Source organism: Cottoperca gobio, chromosome 3 (assembly GCF_900634415.1).
Source record: "Cottoperca gobio chromosome 3, fCotGob3.1, whole genome shotgun sequence".
In the NCBI taxonomy this organism is placed as follows: domain Eukaryota; kingdom Metazoa; phylum Chordata; class Actinopteri; order Perciformes; family Bovichtidae; genus Cottoperca; species Cottoperca gobio.
In genome coordinates, this window is record NC_041357.1 from 18,673,535 (window position 1) to 18,689,445 (window position 15,911).

At 36.4% G+C, this 15,911-nt stretch overlaps 1 protein-coding gene across 2 annotated transcripts; it reads right to left on the reverse strand.

The window, feature by feature from the left end:
• Window positions 1-10,835: 10,835 nt before the first annotated feature.
• LOC115004077 (calcitonin-1-like) lies at window positions 10,836-15,067 on the reverse strand. Of its 2 annotated transcripts, XM_029426069.1 has the most exons (5): window positions 15,020-15,067; window positions 14,443-14,534; window positions 14,062-14,193; window positions 12,348-12,529; window positions 10,836-11,502 (listed from the first exon to the last, which is right to left on the reverse strand). In XM_029426069.1, exons 2-4 carry the CDS (start codon window positions 14,526-14,528, stop codon window positions 12,367-12,369), a joined length of 381 nt encoding a protein of 126 aa, XP_029281929.1. In that variant the 5' UTR covers window positions 14,529-14,534; window positions 15,020-15,067; the 3' UTR covers window positions 10,836-11,502; window positions 12,348-12,366. The 2 variants fall into 2 exon arrangements, with proteins under 2 accessions (XP_029281929.1, XP_029281928.1); XM_029426068.1 differs by lacking the exon at window positions 10,836-11,502 and having other exon boundaries at window positions 12,408-13,269.
• Between the last annotated feature and the right edge of the window lie 844 nt (window positions 15,068-15,911).

Consider the following 15,911-nt stretch of genomic DNA (forward strand, 5'->3'; position numbering starts at 1 on the left):
AGACAAAGGCTTTGTTCATAATAAAGTAAACCAACCACATTGTTCCTTTGAGCTGAACACAGGGAGGACATTTTCATCAATGTGCCTAAAAACAAAAAAAACATCACACATACAGACATCATTTTTAATATCTTGAAGAAATTCTCATTTTCAGTGATTTTAGGCCATGTGCCTGATGCTTTTCTTCCAATATTATACAATTCTACCCTTTCAAAAATCTTTTTCTGACACGTAAACTATTTTCCTTTAATACGTATTTCTTAATAATTATATATGATATTATTCTCACTAAGCCAACCTGGTCAATCACACTGTGGTACACAGGTTACCTATGCATTTTATTATACATACACTGTTCTCAACAAGTGCAGCCTTGTAACGCAGTGCATAATGCACCTCTGTTTCGCAGGGGCAGGTTATGTGGTGGCAAGGCACAAGGCCGTGGCTGTGGAGCTACAGGACGCCAACCCCCCCCCCCCCCACACACACACACACACACACACACACACCCTCCACCACTCTTGCTCTGGTGTCAGGAGGCATGGGGAAGTGCTCCAGCCTGCGGTCATAGTTAACCATTGCAAAGCAGCGAAGACCGGCTGCTATGGTGCCTCCATTCCTCCTGAGACACAAGGGTGAGCAGGGCTTTGAAGTTAAAAGTGTAGCTGGGAGACAATATGAGCAGCGTGTGAGCATCTATGTGTGGTGTGTGTGTGTGCTCGGTGATATGAGGGCAAAGGTGGAATGTGTGATGGTCTCCTAACTGTACAATAGTTTGTAAAAGAAATAATTCTCTGTGTAGGGTGACCACCATCAGGTTACCGTGAACAGCTACATGACAGGAATTTAACTGCAAAGGCTGCTTTATTACAGCTGCAACAATTAGTCGAAAAGTCAATTGACAGCAAAATGATCATCTGATAATCGAAAAGTCATTTTTCATGCAAAACTGGCAGAAAATGCTGTTTTCAGTCTTTTTTATATCATATTAAACTGAATATCTTTGGGGGGGTTTTGGACTAACAATGTCACTATTTTCTGACAACTATAGACCAAACAATTAATGGAGAAAATAAGTTGCAGATAAATTGATTATGTACAGAATTTTGGATAAAAGGTTATGTTTTAGTATTCTAAGAGGACCACTTAAGAATACAAGCCAGTAATTGCAAATGTTGTAATATATAAATTGTTGGATCATACATACATACAACAGCACTGCATATTGATTCACTCTTTGTGTTTATGTGTTTCAGAGTTAAACAGATTAATGGGAGGTCTGTACGCGTTATATGTTGAGGTATCATGATGATAATAGATGTCAATTTAGTAGAAACGTTTTCCAAAGGAGAGGAATGAGAAGAGAGGTAAGTGCACACTAAAAGTGTCCATTGCTACCATAATTTCATTTTTTTTTATCTCGGTTTATATTTCTTTACGTTATAGTAGCCACCAACAAAACGCTGCCTCATGTTCATGATTCAAACTGTTAACAGCATAATAATTCATCGAGCTATTTACAAGTCTGCAAATGATTTGCGATGACACAATTGTTTCTATGTTTCTTTAGTCTTGATTCTTCCAAATGTTCGAATGAAACTCTTCAAACAATTCAGTGTATAAAAGAGGTCAATACATTAAGATCAACTGTTAGCAGTTGTGCTGTAAGATTTACACAGCTTCTATGTGTGTGTGTATTATCAGAAGAAGCAAGACAAGAAGAATACCACGGCATTACAGCTATGGTCCCATGACACTGCCCTAATGAGAAGTGCAACAATTAGGACTGCATCTCGTGTGCGTCTCCTTCAGAGAATATCAGACAGGATATCTTTATCAAACATATATTTTATAAATCCCTCTGTCATTTACAATTAAACAGATCATCAACATGCATTCATACTGTATCTGAATAGGCCTGCTTTACATTTCAGAGTACACAGAGGGCATTCCTGTGCCTACAAAGGTGGCCTTCAGAGAGAACGAGAGAGAGAGAGAGAGAGAGAGAGAGAGAGAGAGAGAGAGAGAGAGAGAGAGAATCTTTGACAGAGCACAACGCAGGCCTTGCAAAGTCTGTTTAATGTTGTCTTAAGAAATATCTATTTCACACGGTAAATAAGCCCCAGTGACGACTGAAGTTTTGAAAAGTGACCAAAAAGGGCTGTGATGGCTTGCGTTTGATAACCAGGGTGTCGGGAAGGCTGCAGTGTGAAAGTGTCTTACTTATGATAGCATTTATAGATGTGATGATTTTCTTAAACTCAATAATTAATAGCACAGCTACAATTTGTTAATTCAATATTTAAAAAAGGACTTCTTGACATTATTCAGATTAATCTGTCAAAATCGCTCAAATAATTAGTGTAATAAAACTAAGGTGAGCGGTTAACACAATCGACAACCTGACTGCAAATAAGCGTTTTTGGGACATAGCACATGAAGATATTGAAGTATTGACAGACATAGACCAGCTCTAGAGTTATAGAAAAACCTGATCATTACAGACGCTATTTAGTGTTCAATATGTTCATCGTGGACACCGAGATATCATCAATTATCCTCGTCTCATACACAAATTAATTTAGTTATTGCCACACTTTAAACCGTACCATGAATTTTTCTCTTGCTGGCATAATTAGTTTGATAAGACGGTTTTACAACCAGAGAGGAAAGGCCTCTGCATAAATTATGTGCTGTATAAATCTGGCACAGAAGAAAAGAAAACAGCGAAACAGTTTTTTAATATACTTCATAAATATAAAAATGGATTAATTGAGAAGCAGAGATGTGTGGCTCTTTGCTGCCACCCTCAGGATCTGAAAAGACATTACACATTTTAGATTTAAAAAGGTAACTACTTTTTATAAATCAATAGAGCAATATGTTTTTAATGAAGTTAGTTTTCTTGGCATTTACAAATAATTTCCTTGGAAAGGTGTTTTATCAGTAGGATACATAATAAGCAGTTATTATTGGAGTAACATTTACTCTGGAAAAGTAGAAACCAGCTAGACTAGGAAAGGTTATTATAGAAAGCTATTATAAATCTTGAAGATCTTAGAAATCTCCATTAATGATATTAAAATCCTAATTTTTCCATTTCACAATTAAAAGCCATGCGGAAGGCTGTACAAGTGTGAGTGCGTGTCGTATGTGCTAGTGAAAGTTAGTGTGTATAAAGTAATTGCTCAGCCAAATATTGTTCATGAGTTAAAAGAAGCATCACTCTGCAACACCTCTGCACAATCACGGACGGAGTGTTTTTGTAGTTCCAACAACTCTAAAAAAGGAGTGATACATCTCATCAGCTGACGACGTCAATTCAGGGAGTAAAAAAAACTCTCAGTTAAAATGTTATTCATATCATATCAATAAACTAAGCAGATCAACTTTTGGTTCTGAATTAGGAAAGTCTAGTACGGAAACGTCATAAATAAAACATTTGTTGCAAGGGAGACGGTGTGCAGGAGCTTATTTGCAACTTTTGAGCTGCTCGTCCCTCTCCTACACACCTGTCTCATGAAATAGATGTGCGAAGTGTTTTGCTGCTCTGAATTCGGAATTAGGATCTTCAGTATTTTTGAGCAAGTACAACTTTTGGAAAATAAGGTGTGCTAAAGTCAGTAGGATGTGTTAATATATATTTATCAAAATTAGATATCTTCTGCTGCTATGTATATATTCATTTTTACCAATTGAGCATTTTTGTCATAAAAGCGTTTTTTGAGGATGAATTAAGTTCTACCTGACATCGGTTTCTGTCTCCTAAACCTACAGATGTATACAGTTATTTAAAATGTTAGTCACTTTCAAAAGTTGAAGACGAAACATGCAAAGGTTACCCAAGAGCTTTGAAGAGATTCAGAATAAAGAAGTAGATTTTGTCCTGGATTCAGACTGGATAAAATGCTAAAAAACACCCAACGCTAATGTCAAAGCCCAATAAAAATAATTAGTATTACTATTCTGTTTGAAAAGGGAGACATTCATGAAGCACAATACATCTCTGTCCCAAGTAGCCAACATCTTATGTTTCAAGATGCTTAAGTGATCTCCTAGTTTAGTCCTTTATCTCTATGATTAATGTTTTTAAAATAACTGTACCTCATCATTTCCAAAATTAAAATAAATGTAGGGTCACCAGTGCCCCTAAAAATAAACGTGAGGGCAGAGCCCTGATGGGGGTTATTTTTTTTCTCTTTGAATTTAATGCTATTCACAAAGTTCATCTTGAAATCTTGGAAATCCAAATGGAGGGTATCTAGATCAAATACAAAAGTTTCATTGCCACTGACATGTAAGAAGCCAAATTAAGCCTTGAAATTACATTAGATGAAACCCAGCAGACTCGGCCGCAGTGTTCACCGTAGCGCATTATGAATATAATATGAAAGTGTTGTATTATTAAAAAGGCTCTTCAAGCCGGCAGAATGTGTTTTTGGGAACTGAGAGCACTTATTGGTGAGTGTTCTGCAAACGTCGAGACCCTATTAGCATACAGCCTCGCTGACACAATTAACGCTTTAATTCAGCACAACATGTCATTGATGTGCTGTACGGCCAGATGAACTAGTGTTCCACAACAAAAAAGGATTATGTGAAAATGTTGAACAAAATTCAAATCAAATTTGTATTGGAGTAGATTAAGGCCGATGGATTTATATATTCTTTTGTCATATATTTTGTTTCTCACTAGACACCAGCCTTTATAAAACCCTTATGTGTGCAGTTCTCTAAGTTATAACTTGCAGTAAATTAGTCCGGACACACGATACAAAGTGTTTAATATGTTGAAAGGATCCTGATATCCAAAATGTTAGTGTGTATTTATATTTCAAATCAGATATGAGAACACTGAATACCTTGATTGTGGATTGAGTTTTTGAGAAACTATTTCACAGGAAATCTGCCTCTGAGCCAATGCATTAAAGTATATTAACCTCCACTGTGCTGGCAGCTCAACCTCCGTAACATTTTGTTTCATGTCGATAAGTATTTATGCAAATTACCATTCGCTATCTCTTAAGAATTCCTCATGCACAGATTTAGCCACATGGTGGCATTGCAGCGCAAAGAGAAGGAGATAGTGGCTTTTCATGCACTTACACCTTATTCTACAACATGTATGTATTCGGGCCACATAATGCCCCGGGGTTTAAAAATGCACTTCGATTCAGTTTTAAATGTAGAAATACTAAATATACAAGAAATGACATGGAAACATTTAAAAAGGCCACGTTCAGCCATTTCAAAATGTGTAGTGATAACACAGTTAACAGATTGCAGTGACTATCAGATATCAGTCATTTCAGTGTGTAGCTTTCAGGAGTAAATGTTGGTAACAGAGTGTCATACAGGACATATACATCTTAGATTTTCATAACTAGAGGAACATTAATGAGATGTGTTGTTTGGACATTTTGAAGATGTGTGAATCAAAAATAAAAGTGCATAAGCAAAGGTCAGCATCTGATACAAACATGTATTATACTGCTGCTTTTTCACCATAATCAACTTCCATCATCTTGCCGATGTTAAGTCAGGGATTCATGCAACTAAAAATATGGTCCCATATGTATATAAAAGATTTGTATAAAACAACCAGCCAGCAAGCACAAAAAAAGTCTGTGTTTCTGTGCGAAACAAGTAAAAAGTAAGACATTGCCACTCCGACTGATTCAGTTTGTCATCCAGATGGTGATGAGTCGAAAGTGACAGATGCTCATCCCCAGACGCTCAAGAGATCTGGCATCTCGAACAGCTCTTCGGAGGCTTTGAACTAACTCGAACACCCGCCCTCATCTCCTTCATTAGCTCTGTTTGAGAGTTTGCACATGGCTACTCACATCCAAGCGTAGCCCCATTCTCATCTGTCTAATCAACTGAGATATGTGTTGTCTGGTGACACTCAGGGGAGAGAGTTTAACATTTTAGACACACCCTTCTTTTGAACACGTTTCAACCTCCACAGACACTATCGGAGTTTGTTTTTCAAGATTTACAACTTGTTTTAGATTGCATTTTAAAAAGTATGGAATGGAGCATCTGGACAAGCCGGTACGACACGGCAAAGCACAAGGATGCTGTAATTTATGGATACAATGTAACGTCCTGCCAAAGCAGTAGATAATATTAGAAATGACCGCGAATCATCTAATCATTTCTAATTTGTGAACATATATATTTAATGAGACATTATTCAAAGGTTTTCTGAATCAGCTCTTTTGACTTTACTTGGCGAATATTTTCAGAAGAATTAAATGTTCAGACTAAGGCTGTGTAAATATTAAAGTAATTCATCAAATGTAGCACGTTATGTTTTCACATTATGTGAAATTGGAAAGAATATAATTTAATTATCATTATAATATAATTTATAGTAAAAAACAAATCTTGTTTTTTTTATTTTCTTGGGGGAGGACCCCCAAACAAAAAGGAAACAGGGGAAACCCTGAGTACAGTGGACAAGTGCACAGACAATCATTGCCAAAGGCTTACACTATTGAGAACGTTTATTTCTTTTAAACATGTTATTATGAGTTCCAACAAAAGGAAAACATCGATACTGCCGAGTGTACATAACTTCTGTAGCCTACACCACTCCTAACAAGTGACATTGTATTTAGGTGCCCCAACGCACCTTAAGGCCCTGTCACACATATCCGTATTGAACGCTGATGTTTTTTACCGGACGTACCCAACGTGTGCTTCATAAATTATGCAGACGTTACACATAAGTTATGTTACGTTAGACATACGTGAATACGGAATATGTACGTGAATACTTACCTACGTAAATATAGTACGTAAATACCTACGTGAATACTTACCTACGTAAATATAGTACGTAAATACAGTACGTGAATACTTACTTACGTAAATACCTATGTGAATACTTACCTACGTAAATATAGTACGTAAATACCTAGGTGAATACTTACCTACGTAAATATAGTACGTAAATACAGTACGTGAATACTTACCTACGTAAATATAGTATGTGAATACCTACGTGAATACTTACCTACGTAAATATAGTACGTAAATACCTACGTGAATACTTACCTACGTAAATACAGTACCTGAATACTTACCTACGTAAATATAGTACGTAAATACCTACGTGAATACTTACCTACGTAAATACAGTACCTGAATACTTACCTACGTAAATATAGTACGTAAATACCTACGTGAATACTTACCTACGTAAATACAGTACCTGAATACTTACCTACGTAAATATAGTACGTGAATACCTACGTGAATACCTACGTGAATACGGTAGAGGTACGTTAGATATAGGCTACGTCGGCTGACGGTGAACCCTACAGCCAACTTACGAGTGGATACCCTATTCCTACCCTATGTTAACATTATGCCTGACGACGGAGTTACTTATTAAAACGTGTTTCTACAGTACAGCTAGAGTTCAGCTAGCGTTTTGGGAGCGTATTGGGGTTTGAATATAGTAATTAGGGTCCCTGTGAGTAGCTCATCCTCACTTCTTCACAGCACGTCTTGATGCATACATCAACCCATCATCAGAGAGCATGGAGGATGCTGAGAGGCTGCGACAAGAGTACATTTTAGCCGTTCTCCAGCATCAGCATGACATGAACCAGATGGCACTTTTCCAGCTCCGTTGGCCAGACGCTCTGATACGTTTTGTATAAGTGATACGCTATCAATATGTTTGACATACATATAATAATGTGTTATGTATTCGTTATGTATACGTCAGCTACAACACCGCTGTGGAAATGTTGGACGTATTTGGACTCTGACAAGTTTTGAGCTACTTTTCATATACGCCGGCATGTTTCTGCCATACGGAACTGTGTGACAGGGCCTTTACCATTTTGCAGTATTTTGGTTGTATTTTCTCCAATTCATTCAATATCTAACAAAGACTAATGGCCACTTTGTACATTGCTTATAATTAAACAACTGTGTATTTGTGTTATGTTGTATTAATCCCTTGTTGCTGATATTAGAAGTTTAGAAAAAAGCATATTCTCCCTAAAGAGATACTAGAATGAAGGAGTCAAACAAGCATGTCAATTAGAGAAGACGAGCAGCCGTGAAGCTAGGGGTCTGTTACACAGGAACTCTAGAGAAATAGTGACAACACTCAAGGGGACTGTTAAGCCTATAAATATAAATATATAAATGATCCTGGGGATATCCTTTGATTTGCAGGAAAAGGTCAGACTAACTGTTGCTATAACAGAACATTTGCAAAAGGGGAGGACCCAATATCAGAGAGATTTTCCTGCTTTCTCAAAATAAATGCATTTTTAGTGCCCTGGGTGACACCGTAAACTGATATTATATTGAATAAAAAGTTGTTCTAACTTCCAGTTTGTCAAACATTAGAAACAGAAGTAACAGTGGCTTGCAGTTTAGGCCTACATATATATGAATGCTGTTTTGGCCAATTAAGAAAGACACCATCCCCTGAATGCAATAGCTGTATAAATAGCTGTGTATAGGCTACTAACACAACATTAACTAGGAAACTCAAGGAGTGAAAAAAAATGGTTAATGAAATGAATGCATGGATTAAACATGTTAAAAAAACAACAACAGCAGCCTACTTTCCTATTAGGTAGTCACACACTGGCTCAGGGAAAATGAGAATGCAAGATTTTTCAACCATAATTAACTTGAACTTAAATAAACAACTTTTTATGGAAATCATCACCAACATCAGCAAAGACAGCAATGCAAAGGTGTGTGAGGTACGTGTTGTGAAACAGAAAGCATATGGGAGGCCCAAAGATGAGCTGATGATCCTCCACAGCCAGCCATTGGCCAATAGAGCTCAACATCAAAATCCACACCTATAATGTTCATCCATCTACAACAAAAAAAAAATTACTTACGTGTCGTTGTAGAGTGCGCCATCCATTCATCTGATAGTAGCAATCTGTGTGACTTCATTATTAAGAACATTATACCCATCAAGGTTAAGCAAACTTTGGATCCATAGTTGCCACTCTTGGAAACCACGGCACACTTTTTATTTCCTTGTCCAAGGACGTTATGTTTCTCTGCAACAAAGTAGCTGTCCAGATGATAGCCGCATCCCATGCTAACGTTTTCTATCCACGTCGATTTGGGGGATAGCCTACTTATCACCACCATAAAAAAAAATACTTTTAAGCAACACCACTGTATTTTCAATGACATTGTTTTCTTCGGTACTAACTCTACCTGAGTGACAGCAGGGATTGGTTTTCGTTAATTGGTGTAACAGAGAGCCGATGTCCCGCCCTCTATAGTATGTAGCCTCGGTAACTGTTAAAGTGGACCTCCGCCAGTTTTCACATTTCACCTCTTTACAGGTCTTTCGATGCACTAAGGTTACTGCGTATATGGGAACAATTAATAAAAAGTTGTATGAGTACTTTTGTGGCTTTAGTGTCAGTTGACGCTGAAGCTAAAGTATTTAGCTATTTTTTTATTTAGCTATTTTTTTCTCTTCTCTTCCCATACACACACAATCATACACATTAAAACGTATGTCATAATCAACAAAACACTCGGCTATTACACTAATTTTAATGACAGTAACAGCAAGATGTTAAAGTAATATTTTAATTATTATGAATGGAATAAAATGGACTTTATCTCTGCTTCTCCTGCATTGATTTGTCATCTTCGTTTTTGTTTTTCCAACTGTCCTTTGTGAATCCCAAACGTTACAGGAGTGAAATGCTAAATTGATGGAGTACTAGTTTAACTCAGACTTTACATAAACAGTCATTTCATGAGGCTTTTTAAAATGCTGTAATGTTTCCCTGGGATAGTCTGTCCTATATTCTAAGCTTAATTGGTAATAAATGTATTATAAATTATTTTTATTAGATTTAATGTGATGTAATGTTATGTAATTAGCATTTAACAGCTATATCACAAAATGTGTGAACATAGGTAACAGGGTTGTGTGATAGTGAGGAGGCCTACTTTATGGCTATAATAAGATTGTTATACCTTTCATAGAAATGTGTACAAATGGATTTACTCAGCATTTACTTTGGTGAATTTGCCAAAAACAAACCTCTTGATCTGGATAGTTTATCCATTAACAGATTCTCAATAGAGTTCCTATAGAAATGACTATATCACAACATTTATATCAATGTCATAGTACAACATTGCATTTACCTTGTTAGAGAATTGTATATGTACTATTCACACCTAGTAAGGAACAAAGCTAAGTTCCTGCCAAAATGCCCAATAGTATGGTTATGGTTTGGTAAATATTGGTCATGACAATAAATATAAATATAAATATTGATAGTTAAGACATGGTATATATTTTAGGCAACTAAAACCACCTTTGTTTCTCACAAAGGTGTCCAAGTATCACCTTTGTTGTCTAAGCTGCTAATAGATTCACTATGGAACTTTTGTAAAATAATGCCCAAAACAGCCTTTCTACTTCTAAGTTCTAGGTAGCCTACATTGAAACATTTTAAATGGATTTTTACTGAAACAACATAAAAACGTTACAAGAAAACATGTAGGCCTATGTGATGCTGCAGGAGAAGTTTAACATCCCCCTCGTCTACAATAAGACAATAGTTTGTTTTAGCAGAGGCACCATATCCAATGAAAACGCAGTAACTTATTTAAACCACTGGAGGGCAAAATGAGCCAGGTATTGAAAGATAAATCATAAATGTATTCAAAGGTCAGTGACATGTTTACCATTGGATCTCATAACAAAAGAATATCAAATAAAGGTTTACAGCACACATTTTCTTTATTAAAGAAATATTCTTTAATCAAGTTTGGAGATGGTCCAATTATTTATGTGCAGTGAATGCATTTCCTCTATGTCATAAATAGCATGTTTTTGTTTTTCCTAGTTTTTCCTCACACATTAAGGTGAACTTTTTTGAAGTGAACAGATAGTGCTGCTGGAAAGCTTAGCATATTTTACAGCTTTTTATCACTCAAGAAAACAAAATCACAGTAAGACATGAAAACCTAATGTAGCTAAAATACAATTTATTCCTGCTTTCAATTCACAATTATTACAATATTTAGACTCATGAGTACATCTTTCATATTTGCATTGCGCACTATAATGAAATCTAATAGAGTGATTTACATCGAGGCACAAGACAGCCACAATTGTCGAAAGGTTTGTTTGAAGACTTCCAGTTTGACACATCGTACTGCAGATACAGGTCAGAAGAGCAATCGAGCCACAAGCCAAGACAGAGAAGAAATCCATTGTCATCCCTCTTAGCAAAATAAAATATCTTCTCAGTTACATTTCAGTGATGACAATGACACCAATGCTAGTTATTTCTCTGTTTTTAAGCACAGACTAACAATGAATCTATTACTGATAACTTTCTGGTGGTATTCTGAAAGCAAGAGATCAGTCCATGTTTGTGAAAAATACTGTATATTTTCTCGTTTCCAAGTGTTTGCAGGATGATGATGATGAGCAGTTGTGTCGCTCCACGGAGGCAAGTGGTCCTAGAGAGCCAAAGAGAGGATAGAAAACAACAAAAATGTTCAGCTTCTGAATAGATTCGCTTTAAAAATATATATTTTTGTGGGGCATTCGGCATTATTTCACAAATTGTCCGTAAGGGGAGAACAGAACATATGGGTAGTAAGAGACATGGGGCTCAAAGTTCTTCACCTTAGTTGTAGAAGACCTCTTGGGCCACCAGGATGGCTCGCAATAAACCATTTTTTATATAATTAACACTGAGACTACATGTCTCAAAAAAGGACAGTAGAGACAATAACTTTTAAACACTTTAGGCAAATCAGGTTGTCAGCATGTGGTAAATATATGAACACATTGCAGTCAGCGATATTTGTGATCATCCATACTTTATAAAAATTACATAATTAATCATTATATCTCATTTCTGGAAAATGTTTATGTAGGTTCCCATTACAGGAATTCCATAATGCAAATTGTTGTATAAATAATGAAACATCTTACACAAATCTGTAAAGTTGAAACGCTTGGAAAATATATAAATATATTATACAATGTAAATGGTGCTTGAGTTGATACTAAGTTGACAGTTCCCATGGTACAGAGAACGCAGCAATTTCCACATGTGGCCGGATCTTTGTTAAAATAATTGACAGTAATATATTGAGAGATTTCCCTTGATGGATGAATACAAATGTAAAATACTGCCTTGCACATATAAAATATCAAGAAGCCTTTTTACTGACTGTGATTCTAAGTTGGGTTTCAAAACACAATGCTTTTGTTCAAATCTCTCACTTTTGTCCACAGTACAAGCTTCAATGAGTCCAGCAATAGTATGATGTGAAAGTACAGAGTGCGAACATACCGTGTGTCTGCTCCTGTTCTCACACAGGGCCGCGCCGCTTCCGTCTGCCAAACGCTTGGGCACCTACGTTGGTGGCAACGAAGTTGCTGTGTCCCAGTCCTCCTGACCGACTCAGGAAGTCAGCCAAGCGGTGGGTTACACAGGTGGATGTGTTGCATCCCCGCTTCTGTGCTGTTGTATTACTTGTAAGAATGAAACAGATGGTGAACACAGTTTATCATCTGACATCTGCATGACACACGTTAAACAGTATTGTTTAGCATCATCAACAACAAATCAAACACAATAGTATAGAAGTACGCAGAGCAAAATATTCCAATAATTGTGTGTATGCATTATAGGCGGTCATGCTTACCCTTTTCCACTTCATTTTTTTTATTCAATGAGTAATGTATTCAATCTTGAATAAATTAAAAAGAGCTTCCATGTAAATTATGAATTTATTAAAGGGGAAACACAGTTACAATGAAGAGAAAGATTATTTAACATTGGAAAGATTGTTTTAGCTGTTTCTAGATTGTATTGTATTGTAGAGAACCGCCTAAGTAACACGATTTGTGTAGCTAATTCTATGATTTCAAGTCTGTCAAAATCTAATGTCTGCCAGTGGAAAATTAAAGCAAAGACATTTCTTTGAAGTTAGGTCTACATGCATCAGCAGTTGTGTGAATGGATGGAGCTAGATGAACAAGCAAACGTTAAGTCAGACTGACAGAAGAATACATGGCTTAAAAAGGGAGAGTTTCAATTGTATGAGTTGCCGTAGTTTTCATATTGCTCAGATAAACTTCGCTTCTTGCCAGGCGTCCCTGCTCCCACGTCGGTGCGGGGATACGTTTGTAGTTTGTGAATATCCTGGGAGAGTTTGCCCAGCACACAAGTGCTTAAGCCGGTGCAGCGCTTATACATGGGTCTATCCAAGCTGTTAGAGACAGAGACAAACATGCAGAAACAGGCTTACAGTAACTGTGGCATGCAGATAAATATTAATAAGTACATGCATGATGTTTTTCTAAAATGGCGTGCGTTAAATTAATGTAATGTTTCAAATGCATGCTAACAGATCCAGCAGGCATCTGAAGATATCTTGTTAACCAAAATATTGTACTTTTCATGCTATTGTTCAGTCTAATCTTTATAATATCTATCATGCATGTGTTCTCGTGTTTTTTGATTTCATGCTCTGTTCTGTTTTTTGACCAAGGACATTGTCTTTCAGGCAAATTGTTTACTGTAATACTGAATGGAAGGATGAATGAATGACTAACTGCAGCCCATGCATTAAGGGGTTATGACAGAGAGTAGATTTACATGAATGTTACTGTATACCTTGATAATTAATAAACACCGAGAAGTTGGAGCTGCTGGACTTATAAACAAAAGTGTTATATTTAGCTTAGATAGATAGATAGATAGATAGATAGATAGATAGATAGATAGATAGATAGATAGATAGATAGATAGATAGATAGATAGATAGATAGATAGATAGATAGATAGATAGATAGATAGATAGATAGATAGATAGATAGATAGATAGATAGATAGATAGATAGATAGATAGATAGATAGATAGATAGATAGATAGATAGATAGATAGATAGATAGATGGATTGATAGATAGATAGATACCACACCCGATACAGGACTTAAACTTTATCATAATCAGGGTTAAATATACTACAATAATACCTAAAAATATTAAGAGCCACACCTGTTTCCATCAGCTGTTTGGTGGTCTTGCTCATCTGAAGTTATCTGCAAGAACTCCTTGATCGCTCTGAGTAACCTTTGGGTATCATCATTCGATAGTGTGATTCCATCTGACATGGACTCCTTACTAGTTCTGAAAATTCACATTTGATTAGATTTATCTCTCCAGTTCTGGTTCTGCCTCAACAGTGGTTATAAAACTGTAACTACAGTAACAGTTCACTTGTAATATGACATACAGTAATTCTTCCTTTTAGAAATGTAAAAAGGTTTTTCCTTTTGCAGAAATAATGTTAAACACATGAAACACAATGTCAGACACAATGTTTTTTTAAAAGGTAAATATATTTTATACTTTTAGGAATATTGCCACGACTCTCACCTGGATGGAGCTGCCTGTGAGACGTACATCTGACAAATGATCAGCGCATAGGCAAGAAGAAGAGTCCAGAGTTTCGTCATTGTCATGATTCCCTGTTGAAAACAAATACAGTACAAAGACAAGGTAATGGAAATTGTTGCATGGGAAAGTTTTTTTTTTAAAGGCTTTTGTTTGAACTGTATCCACAACATTTTATACCATTAAACAGGTTTAATCTACTGTGTGCATTCACAGCTGAATGAATCCTCGCTCTCTGTCTCGCTCTCTTACACTCCCTCTCTGTTAGAGCAGAGGCAGATAGAAGAGTTATTAGTGATATGCTGACACTGAGCCAGCGACTATAACAGCAACTCTGTCCATTAGGAGAATTAACTGCAGCCTACCATAGATAGTATAACATCATCAAACCAGCAAAGCTGCATTCCCCCTCAGTTAGCAACCAGTATCATCCAGTAAAGGTGACTATCCAGACTACTTAGTCTTCACCTTCTCCAAAAAAACACATCATCTGATCTTTAACATTGACAGCATAATTTTCACAATCAACTAAAAAAAGCAGTATTTTATCTATACTCACTGTAGGAAAAATCTGTAGATCTTCTGGTAATGAAGAATTCAATATTAGTCTCACTTGTAAATCTGGTGAACGCTCCCCACAGTGCAGGGTTTTATATATGTTCCCCATGGGATTCTTTATTAAGTAAATGAGCACTTGATCATAGTCTATTGGCCAGTAAAATGTTTTACCTCAAACTGCTAGCCAATCAGACGTCCCACGTCACTTTACAGCAAGCCAATAAAAGAGCATGTATGCAAATGACATCAATGTGTTTAATTCATAAAAAAAAGAAGCTGTGAGGTAATTGAATCAGTTGGTAGCATCATTTGTAGTTAAGTCATTCTTCAAGCAAGGTAAGTGGGAAAAGGATGAGAAAGAAAAACAAAAAAAACTAATATGGTATGTGCATGTGGACCCGCCTACTGTAAATCCCCTGATATTACAAGGTTAATTATTATATTGGTAAGAGAATTTCATCATAAATCACCACAGCCTAAAATATGCCAATATGATTTTTAATGTGATGCCATTTCTTAAGTGGTTGAGATGAACACGGCAAGGGCCAATGAGAGGCATGGCCTCCAAAGGTGTGCAGTTCGTACTTTTAATCATATACAGAGTGGGCAAACAAATTGGAAAATACCACAAGATTTCATAGTGAATGTTCACAGGTGAGTCATATTTCATTACATATTAACAATTAGGAATGTTTAAAAATATATATATACATAACAGCTTTTATTGCAGTCACTTACTCAAGTTGCATTTTAAGTCTGGCAAGGGGAACAGGGTCAAAGGCCAAGTGCAGACACAGTTCGACATGAAACAGCTGTTCCACCAAGAACAAAATCAAATCCAGAATGGAATCAACAACCCTATGACAAAAAGTTCATATGTTCATCAATATGCC